This window comes from Schistocerca nitens, chromosome 11 (genome assembly GCF_023898315.1).
Source record: "Schistocerca nitens isolate TAMUIC-IGC-003100 chromosome 11, iqSchNite1.1, whole genome shotgun sequence".
Taxonomy (NCBI): domain Eukaryota; kingdom Metazoa; phylum Arthropoda; class Insecta; order Orthoptera; family Acrididae; genus Schistocerca; species Schistocerca nitens.
This window is the reverse complement of record NC_064624.1, coordinates 124,865,330-124,879,766: the sequence shown is the minus strand read 5'-3', so window position 1 is coordinate 124,879,766 and position 14,437 is coordinate 124,865,330. Positions and strand designations below refer to the sequence as shown.

The following is a 14,437-nucleotide window of genomic DNA, read 5'->3' as shown; positions in this document are numbered from 1 at the left end:
AAGAAATCCGAGTGGCTAAATGGATAACACAAAATTTCTGTGGATGATTTTGTAACTTTCTGTTGTGTTAATTTAACTCCAGCTTTGAGTCTCTCTATTGAAATGCCATCATCTCCTGGGCAGGAATATACACCGAAAAGCCACAGAAACTGGTACACTTGCGTAATATCGTTTAGGACCCCCCCCCCCCCCCCCCCCGAACACGCAGAAGTGCCGCAGCAAGAAGTGGCCTGGATTCGACTAATATCTGAAGTGCTGGAGGGAACTTGCATGGGGGCTTAATTATATACAATGCAAATTATTTTAATTTTAGTAGCTGTATGTACGATTACGAAGTCTCGTAAACGGTTGGCCCTGACTGGTATAGTACGCAATCTGACTGCATAGAATAACAACAAAGAACGAAAGAAAACTTCCGTTAACACAATTAATTTATTAAATCCCCAGCAACTATAAAACCTACGAAACCAAAGCACAAGTGTAACTGTTCTGTGTGTGGAAGTGTGATTCAACGTACACATCTGGCACGGTTCTTCCTCAATAAGACAAGATATTTTAAATACCATTTATACTGAAGTAATTAAAAAAATAAACAGAAACACTATAATTGCACATTGAAACCAGAAATACAGTCTAATAAAGAACACGAGCCAAATGCTTTGTTGACTGAACCTGTGACCAAGGGGCGTTATTGTTTAACACATTTGAAATAAAAAAATAAGAAAATTTTCTTTTACCTTCATATATCTTGACGGAAAGTACTCTGATCATTACAATATCTCCATTCGAACAGCATCTGGTGTCTAGGCCATCAAAACATCTGCACACAACATGGCCTCAAATAGTACAGGTATCAACATCCTCTCTCCAAAGCACTAACTACCACCACATCTCAACAACGACCGACTACTGCCACTTCTCAACAAGCACTGCCAGTGGAGGCGGCGGAATAATACTCTCTGGCGCGATCTCTGGCGCTGTGGCTCAGTGTAGCCACCTTTCAAACTGTCACCATGGGTCCTGCAGGGTTGTTCATAAATCCGTAAGAGTACGAGGGGGTAGATACCTCTTCCAAACAGCACGTTGCAAGGCACCCCAGATATGCTCAATAATGTTCGTGTCTGGGGAGTTTGGTGGCCAGCGGAGGTGTTTAAACTCAGAAGAGTGTTCCTGGAGCTACTCTGTAGCAATTCTGCACGTGTGCGGTGTCACATTGTCCTGCTGGAATTACCCAAGTCTGTCGGAATGCACAATGGACACGAATGGATGCAGGTGATCAGACAGGATGCTTACGTACGTGTCACCTATCAGAGTCGTATGTAGACGTATCAGGGGTCTCACATCACTCCGACTGCACGTGCCTCACACATTTACAGAGCCTTCACAAGCTTGACCAGTCCCCTGCTGTCATGTCGGGTCCGTGGATTCATGAGGTTGTCTCCATCCGCTCAATACAGTTTGAAACGAAACTCGTGGTTACGCTGCAACATGTTTCCAGTCATCAACAGTGCAATGTCGGTGTTGACGGGCGCAGGTGAGGCGTAAAGCTTTGTGTCGTTGCAGTCATCAGGGGTACGCGAGTTTGCCTTCGGCTTCGAAAGCGCATATCGATTATCGATGACGTTTCGTTCAATGGTTCGCACGCTGACACTTGTTGATGCCCCAGCACTGAATTCTGCAGCAATTTGCGGAAGGGTTGCACAACCGTCACGTTGAACGATTCTCTTAAGTCGTCGATGGCCCTGTTCTTGCAGGATCTTTTTCCGGCCGCACCGATGTCGGAGATTTGATGTTTTACCGGATTCCTGATATTCACGGTACTCTCGTGAAATACACTGCTGGCCACCGTAAATGCAACACCAAGAAAGACAAGAGGTAGCACAACAAGATTTATTTTGTAGATAACATGTTGACCAAGTATCAAATGATTACAGACGTCTGTGACATGTGGTTCCTGCCAGAATCAGTAGCCAGAGTAGCCGCCATTGTTGGAGATCACCGTTGCCACACGTCTCGGCATTGAGTCAAAGAGACGTTGGATGTGTTCCTGGGGTACAGCAGCCCAAGCAGCTTCCACACGTTGCCAAAGATCATCTGGTGTGGCAGCTGGGGATGTAATCGGGGTCATTCGTTGAGCAACCGTGGACCACATGTTCTCTATCGGCGAAAGATCCGGAGAGCGAGCCGGCCAGGGAAGCGATTCAATCTGGTTATTGACGAAGAACCTTTGGACAATGCGTGCCACGTGTGGTCGCGCATTATCCTGTTGAAATATGGCTGTGGCCGAGCCCTGAAGGTAAGGAAGGACAACTGGCTCCAGCACCTCGGATATGTAGCGCCGGCTATTTAAAGTACCGGCAATGCGTACTAGAGGCGTGCGAGAGTAATATCCAATACCGCCCCATACCATAATACCCGGTGCAAGACCAGTGTGGCGGTGCATAATGCAGCTGTCCAGCATCCTCTCTCCACGGTGTCTCCACACTCGAATCCGACCATCGTGGTGCTGCAAACAGAAGCGTGCCTCGTCAGTAAAGACGACGTCATTCCATTCTGCCGTCCACATCCGTCTGTCATCACACCATTGGCGACGGAGACGTCTGTGGTTCTGCGTCAATGGTAGACGAAGCAATGGACGCCTTGCGGACAGACCACTCTGCTGTAAACGGCGTCGAGTGGTACGCGCAGACACTGGATGATGCGTTACAGACGCAATGTGCTGTGCTACGGTTCGGGATGTCACTGAGCGATCCGTCACTGCCATGCGCACAATTTGCCTATCAGCACGTGCAGTGGTGCACCGAGGTGAATGCGATCGACCACGTCGGTCCGTCGTACCCTCCTGCATCCAACGGTCACATATCCGCAGTACAGTTGTTCGGTTTCGTCCAACACGACTAGCGATTTCTCTGTATGATAATCCACAATCTCGGTAAGCCACTATCCTTCCTGTGTCGAACTCGGATACTTGATCAAAAGATGTTCGCTGTTGTCTACGAGGCATAACTGATCGTCTTGTGAAACAACCACAAGGTAAACACACGTGCCGAACGTACACTCGTCGAAATCGCCAAGCCTTAAATGGCGCTATGAGGTGGCGCCACAGGCGCGCGTGATGTGCGTCTGCGCTGAAATTCTAATCAGTTGCATATCTCATCGCTGCAAACTCATGGTGTAAATTTCACTCGATTCGGATGCTTCCTTCAGGGTGTTGCATTTACGGTGGCCAGCAGTGTAGTTGTACGCGAAATCCCCACTTTATCGCTACCTCGGAGATGCTGTGTCCTATCGCTCGGGCGTGAACTATATAACCGACCACAACACCACGTTGAAATTCATTGAAATCTTGATAACCTGCCATTGTAGCAGCAGTAACCGATCTGACAACTGCGCCAGACACTAGTCTTATATAGGCGTTGCCGACCGCTCCGCCGTATTCTGCCTGTTTACATATCTCTGTATTTGAATACGCGTGCCCGTACCAGTTTCTTTTGCGCTTCAGTGCATATTGTTAGGTATATAGCTCGTTTCCCACTGACATGAGGTAGGGAATATTAGAGAGTTGGCTGTAGGAACTTCTCACTGATACAGTTTGCTGTATGAGTAACTTAGAAGTAAGTATCTTCGGCTTAGCGAAACAGCTTAAAACATCTAAGGAAGGCAAGGCTTCCGGTGCAGGTTGTACAACAGTCAGGTTCCTTTATGCTGATACAAAAGCTCCGTACTTAGCAGTCATATACAACAGCTCACTCGTAGAAGGATCTGTACCCAGAGACTAGGAAATTGTACTAGCCACACCAATGCTCAAGAAAGGAAACAGGAGTAATCCGCTAGATTACAAACCCATGTCACAAACGTCGATTTGCTGTAGGGTTTTGGAGCACATACTGTGCTCGAACGTTATGAATCATCTCGAAGGAGACGATTTATCGACTGGCCGTGCGGTTCTAGGCGCTGCAGTCCGGAACCGCGAGACCGCTACGGTCGCAGGTTCGAATCCTGCCTCGGGCATGGGTGTGTGTGATGTCCTTAGGTTTAACTAGTTCTCAGTTCTAGGGGACTAATGACCTCAGAAGTTGAGTCCCATAGTGCTCAGAGCCATTTAGATTTATCGACAAATTGTCAACACGGATTCAGAAAGTATCGTTCTTCCGAAGCACAGCTAGCTCTTTATTCTCACGAAGTAATGGGTGGTACCGACAAGGAACTTCATATTGATTCCATATTTTTAGATTCCCAGAAAGCTTTTGACACCATTCATCACAAGCGACTTCTAATCAAACTGCGTGGCTATGGAGTATCATCTCAGTTGAGTATATTCGTGATTTCCTGCCAGAAAGGACACAGATCGTAATAACCGACGGAAAGTTTACGAGTAAAAGAGAAGTAATATCTAGCGTCCCCCAAGGAAGTGTTACGGGACCCCTGCCGTTCCTGATCTACGAGGTGCATTCAAGTTCTAAGGCCTCCGATTTTTTTTTCTAGTTAACTACTCACCCGAAATCGATGAAACTGGCGTTACTTCTCGACGTAATCGCCCTGCAGACGTACACATTTTTCACAACGCTGACGCCGTGATTCCATGGCAGCGGCGAAGGTTTCTTTAGGAGTCTGTTTTGACCACTGGAAAATCGCTGAGGCAATAGCAGCATGGCTGGTGAATGTGCGGCCACGGAGAGTGTCTTTCATTGTTGGAAAAAGCCAAAAGTCACTAGGAGCCAGGTCAGGTGAGTAGGGAGCACGAGGAATCACGTCAAAGTTGTTATCACGGAGAAACTGTTGCGTAACGTCAGCTCGATGTGCGGGTGCGTTATCTCGGTCAAACAGCACACGCACAGCCCTTCCCGGACGTTTTTGTTGCAGTGCAGGAAGGAATTTGTTCTTCAAAACATTTTCGTAGGATGCACCTGTTACCGTAGTGCCCTTTGGAACGCAATGGGTAAGGATTACGCCCTCGCTGTCCCAGAACATGGACACCATCATTTTTTCAGCACTGGCGGTTACCCGAAATTTTTTTGGTGGCGGTGAATCTCTGTGCTTCCATTGAGCTGACTGGCGCTTTGTTTCTGAGTTGAAAAATGGCATCCACGTCTCATCCATTGTCACAACCGACGAAAAGAAAGTCCCATTCGTGCTGTCGTTGCGCGTCAACATTGCTCGGCAACGTGCCACACGGGCAGCCGTGTGGTCGTCCGTCAGCATTCGTGGCACCCACCTGGATGACACTTTTCGCATTTTCAGGTCGTCGTGCAGGATTGTGTGCACAGAACCCACAGAAATGCCAACTCTGGAGGCGATTCGCTCAACAGTCATTCGGCGATCCCCCAAAACAATTCTCTCCACTTTCTCGATCGTGTCGTCAGACCGGCTCGTGCGAGCCCGAGGTTGTTTCGGTTTGTCGTCACACGATGTTCTGCCTTCATTAAACTGTCGCACCGACGAACGCACTTTCGACACATCCGTAACTCCGTCACCACATGTCTCCTTCAACTGTCGATGAATTTCAATTGGTTTCACACCACGCAAATTCAGAAAATGAATGATTGCACGCTGTTCAAGTAAGGAAAACGTCGCCATTTTAAGTATTTAAAACAGTTCTCAATCTCGCCCAGTTCCATCTGCCGTACGGTGCTGCCATCTCTGGGACGTATTGACAATGAACGCGGCCTCATTTTAAAACAATGTGCATGTTTCTATCTCTTTCCAGTCCGGAGAAAAAAAATCGGAGGCCTTAGAACTTGAATGCACCTCGTACATAAACGATTGGGAGACAATCTGAGCAGCCCTCTGAGATTGTTTGCAGATGGTGCTGTCATTTACCGTCTTGTAGTTACCAGATGATGAAAACCAATTGCAAAATGTTTTAGACAAGGTATCAGTAGGATGCTAAAAGTGGCAATTTGTGTAACGAAAGGTGCGAGGTCATCCTCGTTAGTGTTGAAAGTAAGTCGCTAAATTTCGGCTACACGATAAATCACAGGTATCTAGAGGCTATGACCAAGTATTTAAATTATGACTAGCTTGAACTGGAACTATCACATAGATAATTTTGTGGGGAAAGCTCAAAGACTGCGATTCATTGGCAGGTCACTAAAATAATGTAGAGGATGTACTAAAGAGACTGGTTGCCTCGTCTGCCCCCATCCGGAGGATTTCTGTGCGGTGTGTCTCCTTGCTTAGCTCAGTCGCAACGTGCTCGCCTACCATGCAGCGGGCCCGGGTTCGATTCCCGGTCGGGTTGGAGATTTTCTTGTGGACTGGGTGTTGTGTTGTCCTCACTTTCATCCTCATCAACGTCACGCGAGTCGCCCAATGTGGCGTCGACTGATTAAGATTGGCACTCTGCGACCGAACTTCACCGGATGGGACCTCCCGGCGAGCATTTCATTTTTGCTGTGTGCGCAGGATGTCGAAAAAGTTCAAAGAAGGGCAGCTCGTTTTGTGTTGTCGCGGCATGAGGGATAGAGTCCCACGGATACGGTACACAAATTCTGGCGGCAGTCATTAAAACAAAGGCGTTTTTCGCTGCGGCAAGATCTTCTCATGAAACTTTAATCACCGACTTTGTTCTCAGAGTGTGAAAATATTTTGTTGGCGCTCACATATATAGGGACAAATAATCATAGTAAAGGAAGAGGAATCGGAACTTGCACGGAAAGATGTAGCTGGTCGATTTTCCCACTCGCTGTTCGAGAGTGGAACAGTAGAGAGCTAGCGTAAAGGTCTTCGCGGACACGTAAGTGTGAATTGCAGAGTAATCATTTAGATGTACACTACTGGCCATTAAAATTCCTACACCAAGATGAAATGCAGATGATAAACAGGTATTCATTGGACAAATATATTATACTAGAACTGAAACGTGATTACATTTTCACGCAATTTGGGTGCATACGTCCTGAGAAATCAGTACGCAGAACAACCACCTCTGGCCGTAATAACGGCCTTGATACGCCTGGGCATTGAGTCAAACAGAGCTCGGATGGCATGTACAGGTACAGCTGCCCATGCTGCTTCAACACGATACCACAGTTCATCAAGAGTAGTGACTGGTGTATTGTGACGAGCCAGTTGCTCGGCCACCATTGACCAGGCGTATCCAGTTGGTGAGAGATCTCGAGAATGTGCTGGCCATGGCAGCAGTCGAACATTTTCTGTATCCAGAAAGGCCCCTACAGGACCTGCAACATGCGGTCGTGCATTATCCTGCTGGAATGTAGGGTTTCGCAGGGATCGAATGAAGGGTAGAGCCACGGGTCGTAACACATCTGAAATGTAACGTCCACCGTTCAGTCAGTGCGAACAAGGGGTGACCGAGACGTGTAACCGATGGCACCCCATACTGTCACGCCGGCTGATACGCCAGTTGGCGATGACAAATACACCCTTCCAATGTGCGTTCACCGCGATGTCGCCAAATACGGATGCGACCATCGTGATGCTGTAAACAGAACCTGGATTCATCCGAAAAAATGACGTTTTGCCATTCGTGCACCCAGGTTCGTCGTCGAGTACACCGTCGCAGGCGCTCCTGTGGGTGATGCAGCGTCAAGGGTAACCGCAGCCACGCCCTCTGAGCTGACAGTCCGTGCTGCTGCAAACGTCGTCGAACTGTTCGTGCAGATGGTTGTTGTCTTGCAAACGTCCCCATCTGTTGACTCAGGAATCGAGACGTGGCTGCGCGATCCGTTAGAGCCGTGCGGATAAGATGCCTGTCATCTCGACTGCTAGTGATACGAGGCCGTTGGGATCCAGCACGGCATTCCGTATTACCCTGCTCAACCTACCGATTCCATATTCTGCTAACAGTCATTGGATCTCAACCAACGCGAGCGGCAATGTCGCGATACGATAAACCACAACCGCGATAGGCTACAATCCGACCTTTATCAGAGTCTGAAACGTCATGGTACGCATTTCTCCTCCTTACACGAGGCATGACAACAACGTTTCACCAGGCAACGCCGGTCAACTGCCGTTTGTGTATGAGAAATCGGTTGGAAACTTTCGTCATGTCAGCGCGTTATAGGTGTCGCCACCAGCGCCAATCTTGTGTGGATGCTCTGAAAAGCTAGCCATTTGCATGTCACAGCGTCTTCATCCTATCGGTTAAATTTCGCGTTTGTAGCACGTCATCTTCGTGGTGTAGCAATTTTAATGGCGAGATGGGTGTCCCCCCGTAGTTGATGAGCCCCCTACCATAGTTTGTGCATGCTGACTGTAGCTGATGTTCCCTCCCCGTTTTGCAGCAGAGCTACGACCGCGGCTGGTCCTCCGGACGGTCGTTCTTCAGCGTGAGCACCGATGAAGGCGGCGACCAGGAGGCGGCGCCGAGCCGGGCCGACAGGGGCGCCGCCGGCGTCCGCTCCCAGGGCTCGTCCTCCAAGCAGCGCTGGAGCAGCCTCTTCGGAAACTCCAAGGTAGGTTTCAGATAAGCTGATAGCCCCAGTGTAGGGTTGTGGTTGTGGTGCGGTGGAAATTCCAAACTCGTATGATGGGGTTTGTAGTGTGATGGGGACTCCCAGAAAGGCTTGTAGTGTACTGGGGACTCCAAGGGAGGTTTGTGGTGTCCTGGGAACTCCAAGGGAGGTTTGTGGTGTCCTGGCGGCTTAATGTAACTTTGTAGATTGCTGGAAAGTCCATATTGGTCTCTTTATATACTGGGGACTCTAAGGTAGGTTGGTGTTTCTCCAAACGTCTGATACCATACCGCCGGACACAAACATCCTACACACCAACGTGAATAGTCGTTTTCTTGCCACTTCCCCCAATGGTTTTAGAAATTCTAATCGGATGTTATCTATCCCTTTTGCATTAATTGATCTTAAGGGGGTAGGCTGTCAGGTTCCAGATACGCTGATAGCTCCAGTGTAGGGTTGTGGCGCGGTGGAAATTGCAAAGTCGTATGATGGGAACTCGATGGTGGGTTTGTAGTATGATGGGGACTCTGAGAAAGGCTTGTAGTGTACTGGGGACTCCAAGGGAGGTTTGTGGTGTCCTGGGGACTCCAAGGGAAGTTTGTGGTGTCCTGGGGGCTTAACGTAACGTTGTGGATTGCTAGAAAGCCCATATTGGTCTCCTCATATAACCAGGTAGCCTGGTGTTTCTCCAAAAGTCTGATGCCATATCACCAGTCTCATACAGCATAAACACCAACGAGAATAATCGTTTTCTTGCCACTTCCCCCAATGGTTTTAGAAATTCTAACCGAATGTTATCTATCCCTTCTGGATTAATTGATCTTAAGGGGGTAGGCTGTCAGGTTCCAGATACGCTGATAGTTCCAGTGTAGGGTTGTGGCGTGGTGGAAATTCCAAAGTCGCATGACGGAAACTCGACGGTAGGATTGTAGTGTGATGAGGACTCCAAGAAAGGCTTGTAGTATACTCGGGACTCCAAGGGAGGTTTTTGGTGTCCTGGGAAGTCCATGGGAGGTTCGTGGTGTCCTGGGGGCTTCGCATAACCTTCTGGATTGCTGGAAAGTCCATATTGGTCTCTTCATATACTCGGGATTCTAACAAGGGAACCTCCCCATCGCACCCCCCTCAGATTTAGTTGGCACAGTGGATAGGCCTTGAAAAACTGAACACAGATCAATCGAGAAAACAGGAAGAAGTTGTGTGGAACTATGAAAAAAATAAGCAAAATATACAAACTGAGTAGTCCATGCCCAAGATAGGTAACATCAAGAAGAATATGAGCTCAGGAGCGCCGTGGTCCCGTGGTTAGCGTGAGCAGCGGGGAACGAGAGGTCCTTGGTTCAAGTTTTCCCTCGAGTGAAAAGTTTAATTTTTTATTTTCAGACAATTATTATCTGTCCGTCCGTCCGTCCGATGCGATCACTTTTTTGGGAGTGATTATCACATCCACAGGAAAACCTAAATCGGGCAAGGTAGAAGAATCTTTTTACCCATCGCCAACTCTATAAGTTAGGTGGGTCGACAACATATTCCTGTCATGTGACGCACATGCCGCCACCTGTGTCGTATAGAATATATCAGACGTGTTTTCCTGTGGAGGAATCGGTTGACCTATGACCTTGCGATAAATTGTTTTCGGTTCCCATTGGAGAGGCACGCCCTTTCGTCTACTAATCGCACGGTTTTGCAGCGCGGTAGCAAAACACAGACACTAAACTTATTACAGCGAACAGAGACGCCAATGAACGAACTGACAGATCATAACTTTGCGAAAATAAAGAAAATAAAATTTTCACTCGAGGGAAGACTTGAACCAAGAACCTCTCGTTCCCTAGCTGCCCACGCTAACCACGGGACCACGGCGCTCCTGAGCTCATACTATCCTTGATGTTGCCTATCTTGCGCATGGACTACTCAGTTTGTATATTTTGCTTTTTCTTTTTTCATAGTTCCACTCAACTTCTTCCTGTTTTTTCGATTGATCTGTGTTCAGTTTTTCAAGGCCTATCCACTGTGCCGACTTATAACTAAATCTGAGGGGGTTGCGATGGGAAGGTTCCCTTGTAAGGTAGGTTGGTGTTTCTCAAAAAGTCTTATGCCATATCGCCGGACACAAACATCCTACACACCAACGTGAATAGTCGTTTTCATGCCACTTCCCTCCTGCATTAATTGATCTTAAGGGGATAGGCTGTGAAACGGGACGACTTGGAGCAGGGGAGGCACCACCGCACATTTTAATTTCCACTGTCTATAAAACTTCCTGGCAGATTAAAACTGTGTGCCGGACCGAGACTCGAACTCGGGACCTTTGCCTTTCGCCTTTCTACCAACTGAGCTACCGAAGCACGACTCACGCCCCGTCCTCACAGCTTTACTTCTGCCAGTACCTCGTCTCCTACCTTCCAAACTTTACAGAAGCTCTCCTGCTAACCTTGCAGAACTAGCACTCCTGAAAGAAAGGATATTGCGGAGACATGGCTTAGCCACAGCCTGGGGGATGTTTCTAGAAAGAAATTTTCACTCTGCAGCGGAGTGTGCGCTGATATGAACCTGCCTTGCAGATTAAAACTGTGTACCGGACCGAGACTCGAACTCGGGTCGGTTGAGCAGTTCCCCGCGAAAGGCAAAGGTCGCGAGTTCGAGTCTCGGTCCGGCACACAGTTTTAATCTGCCAGGAAGTTTCATATCAGCACACACTCCGCTGTAGAGCGAAAATTTCATTCCACTGTCTATACTTTTGCAAATAAATTTATAAAACTTTGTCAGCATGACCAGCATTCAGGATTCACATTCATAGCAGTGGAAGTTCAAAAACATAAAAAAATAAATATTTTTACAGGTGCAATTTCATCATTTTTCACTTACTATTTATTGGCTCCATTTGTTGCTATAGGTACACTTTTCTTCATAAACTCCGTCCGAACAGGCCCTGGAAGGCCCAACGGTACCGACCGGCCGCCACGTCATCCTCAGCCCACAGGGGTCACTTGATGAAGATATGGAGGGGCATGTGGTCAGCACACCTCTCTCCCGGCCGTATGTCAGTTTACGAGACCGGAGCCGCTACTTCTCAGCCAAGTAGCTCCTCAGTTTGCCTCACAAGGGCTGAGTGCACCCCGCTTGCCAACAGCGCTCGGCAGAACAGATGGTCACCCATCCAACTGCTAGCCCAGCCCGATAGAGCTTAGCTTAGGTGATCAGACGTGAACCGGTGTTACCACTACGGCATGGCCGTTGGCACATATCTTCATGAGTGAGAGAGAGTCTTCGATGAATTTTGCACAGTATAAAAACCATACAGGTGTATGAAACTCTGGAATTTATTTAATTTATGAAAAAAATGAATGAGCTCTTACATTTTAAGCTTCATGTTTATAAAAAATCAAATTTTATAGTTAATTATCTCAATTTTTACCAGTTCTTAATGGATTTGTAAAATTCTAGAGTTTAATACACCTGCAAGTATGGTTTGTATGCTGTACGAAATTCATGGAATAACCTCTCTTACTTACGAAGAAAGTGTACCTATAGCAATAAATGCAACCAATAGTAAATAAAAAAATGATGGAATTTCACATGTAAAAAAAAATATTTTGTTATGCTTTTGAACTTCCAGTACTACGAGTGTGAATCTTGAATGCTTGCTGGTCATACTTACATAATTTTATGAATTTATTTGTAAAAGTATAGACAGTGGAAATTAAAATGTCCTGTGGTGCCTCTCCTGCTCCAAGTCGGCTCGTTTGACGTCCTATCCTCCTGAAGATATCCACAGCTCTTTTAAATTCCACTGTATTACTAAATCCTCTATCTTTTTCCTGTTGACTCCTGTTTCTTCTTCTACCACGTCATCAGACAAGTTCTCCACCTTGTAGAGGCCTTCAGTGTACTTGACCATCTATCTGCTCTGTCATATGTGTTTAGCAGAGGAATACCCATTGCATCCTCATTGTTTCCACCCCTCCGTTTAATTTCACCGACGGTTGATTTGACTTTGCTATATGCTGAGTCAGTACTTCTGACGCTCATTTCTGTTTCGATTTCTCCTCATATTTTCTGCACTCATTCCGCCTTGGCTTCCCTGTACTTCCTTAGGCGTTTATATTTCTCTTTTCCTGCCATTTCGCGGAACATTTTTATACTTCCTTCATTCGTTGATTTCCTTTGTTGCCCAAGATTTCTTGGCAGTTACCTTTCTAATGCCTATGTTTATCTTTCCAACACCTATGATTGCTGTTTTCAGAGATGCACAATCCTCTTGAGCTGAAATTCCAACTGTGACATACCTTATCACAGCATCCCCATCTTCAGCGAACTTCGAACGCACTAACCGAGCAAGGTGGCGCGATGGTTAGCACATTGGACTCGCATTCGAGAAGACGACGGTTCAAACCCGGGTCCGGCCACCCTGATTTAGGCTTTCTGTGATTTCCCTAAATAGCTTCAGGCAAATTCCGGGAAGTGGCATAGCCGATTTCCTTCCCCATCCTTCCCTCATCCGATGGGACTGATGACCTCGCTGTTTAGCCCCCCCCCCCCCCCCAAACGAATCAAATGCATCTCATTTTTCCTCAGAATGTCAGTACCCCACTTTCTTCTAGACTGATTCTTCCATACGATTCTCTTAAACTTCAGTCTACTTTTCATCAGTACAAAGTTGAGGTCTGCTCCTGTGTAAGCCTTACAATTAACACTTGATTTCGGAATCTCTGTTTGATCGTGATGTAATCCGGTTGGAATCTTCCAGTTTGCATGTAGACCTTGTTTACTTGTGATTCTTCAACAGTATAGTCGATATTACCAGCTGAAATTTATTGCGGAACTCAATTAGTCTTCGTCCTCTTTCATTCCTGTTACCAAGCCCATATTCTCCTGCAACCTTTTCTTCTACTCCTTCTCCTTCCCCCGCATTCCAATACCCATGAATTTTGTCAACTGAATTACCTGTTCAATATGAAACGTCCCCTTAGAAAAATTATACATGACTGTGCTTAAACTGATACACAGTATTTTTAGCGCAACGCAATCTGACTTTCAATAATCCCTACAAAAGAATGGCCCTGACTAAGAATAACCTATACCTTTCATGAATCACTTACCTCACAAAAATGTTTGTTACTCGAACTACTGCAATACAGCGAGCGCCACTCCTGCCAGCTAAATAAAAGATTCTAACTACTGAAGGCACTAACTACTGATAGGCATAGTTAGCAAATTAAAGATTTTAATAGAGAACAAACAATGTATTTACCTTAATAGTGTTCAAAGGTCATAATATATATAGCAGTTCATGACATCCAATAATACAAATTTACTCTTTCTGATGGACACACGTCCAGATCATCCGCTCTCAAAATTCTGCCATCTCTCTCCCCACATCCACCACTGCTGGCGGCTCACCTCCAACTGCGCAACGCTACGCGCTGTTCACACCCAACTGCCCAACACTACAATAGCGAATATTACAACAATGCCAACCAGCCACAGACTGCACACAGAACAGTCAGTGATTTTCATATAGAGCGCTACGTGGCGTTACCAATATAAAAACCTAAACAGCCTACTTACAAATATCCTTATATACTTTGTCTCTTCAACTTGTGCTTGCGACATCGGCAAGTATACCAGTTGCCGGTGTTGGTTTGCTGTCAGTTCTGATTAGAAAAAGCCTATTGCTGAACTGTTCAGAGTAATTCATGGTATCTTCTACCTTCCTACTCATAACGAATCCTACTCCCGTTATACCATTTTCTGCTGCTATTGATATTACCCTACACTCATTTAATCAGAAATCCTTCTGGCCCTAACTATATCTAGATTTAGTCTTACAAGGGAACCTCCCCATCGCACCCCTCTCAGATTTAGTTATAATTTGGCATTGTGGATAGGCCTTGAAAAACTGAACACAGATCAATCGAGAAAACAGGAAGAAGTTGTGTGGAACTATGAAAAAAATAAGCAAAATATACACTCCTGGAAATTGAAATAAGAACACCGTGAATTCATTGTCCCAG

At 46.5% G+C, this 14,437-nt stretch overlaps 1 protein-coding gene and 1 pseudogene across 1 annotated transcript in view; one reads left to right on the top strand and one right to left on the bottom strand.

Moving 5' to 3' along the window:
* Positions 1–14,437, top strand: part of LOC126212700 (pleckstrin homology domain-containing family G member 5) — an 870,566-nt gene that overhangs the window by 641,171 nt on the left and 214,958 nt on the right. The window contains exon 5 of the mRNA XM_049940115.1: positions 8,250–8,420. Coding sequence (XP_049796072.1) covers positions 8,250–8,420 — 171 coding nt within the window. The remainder of the gene's footprint in view (positions 1–8,249; positions 8,421–14,437) is intronic.
* Positions 11,545–11,662, bottom strand: LOC126214045 (5S ribosomal RNA; annotated as a pseudogene).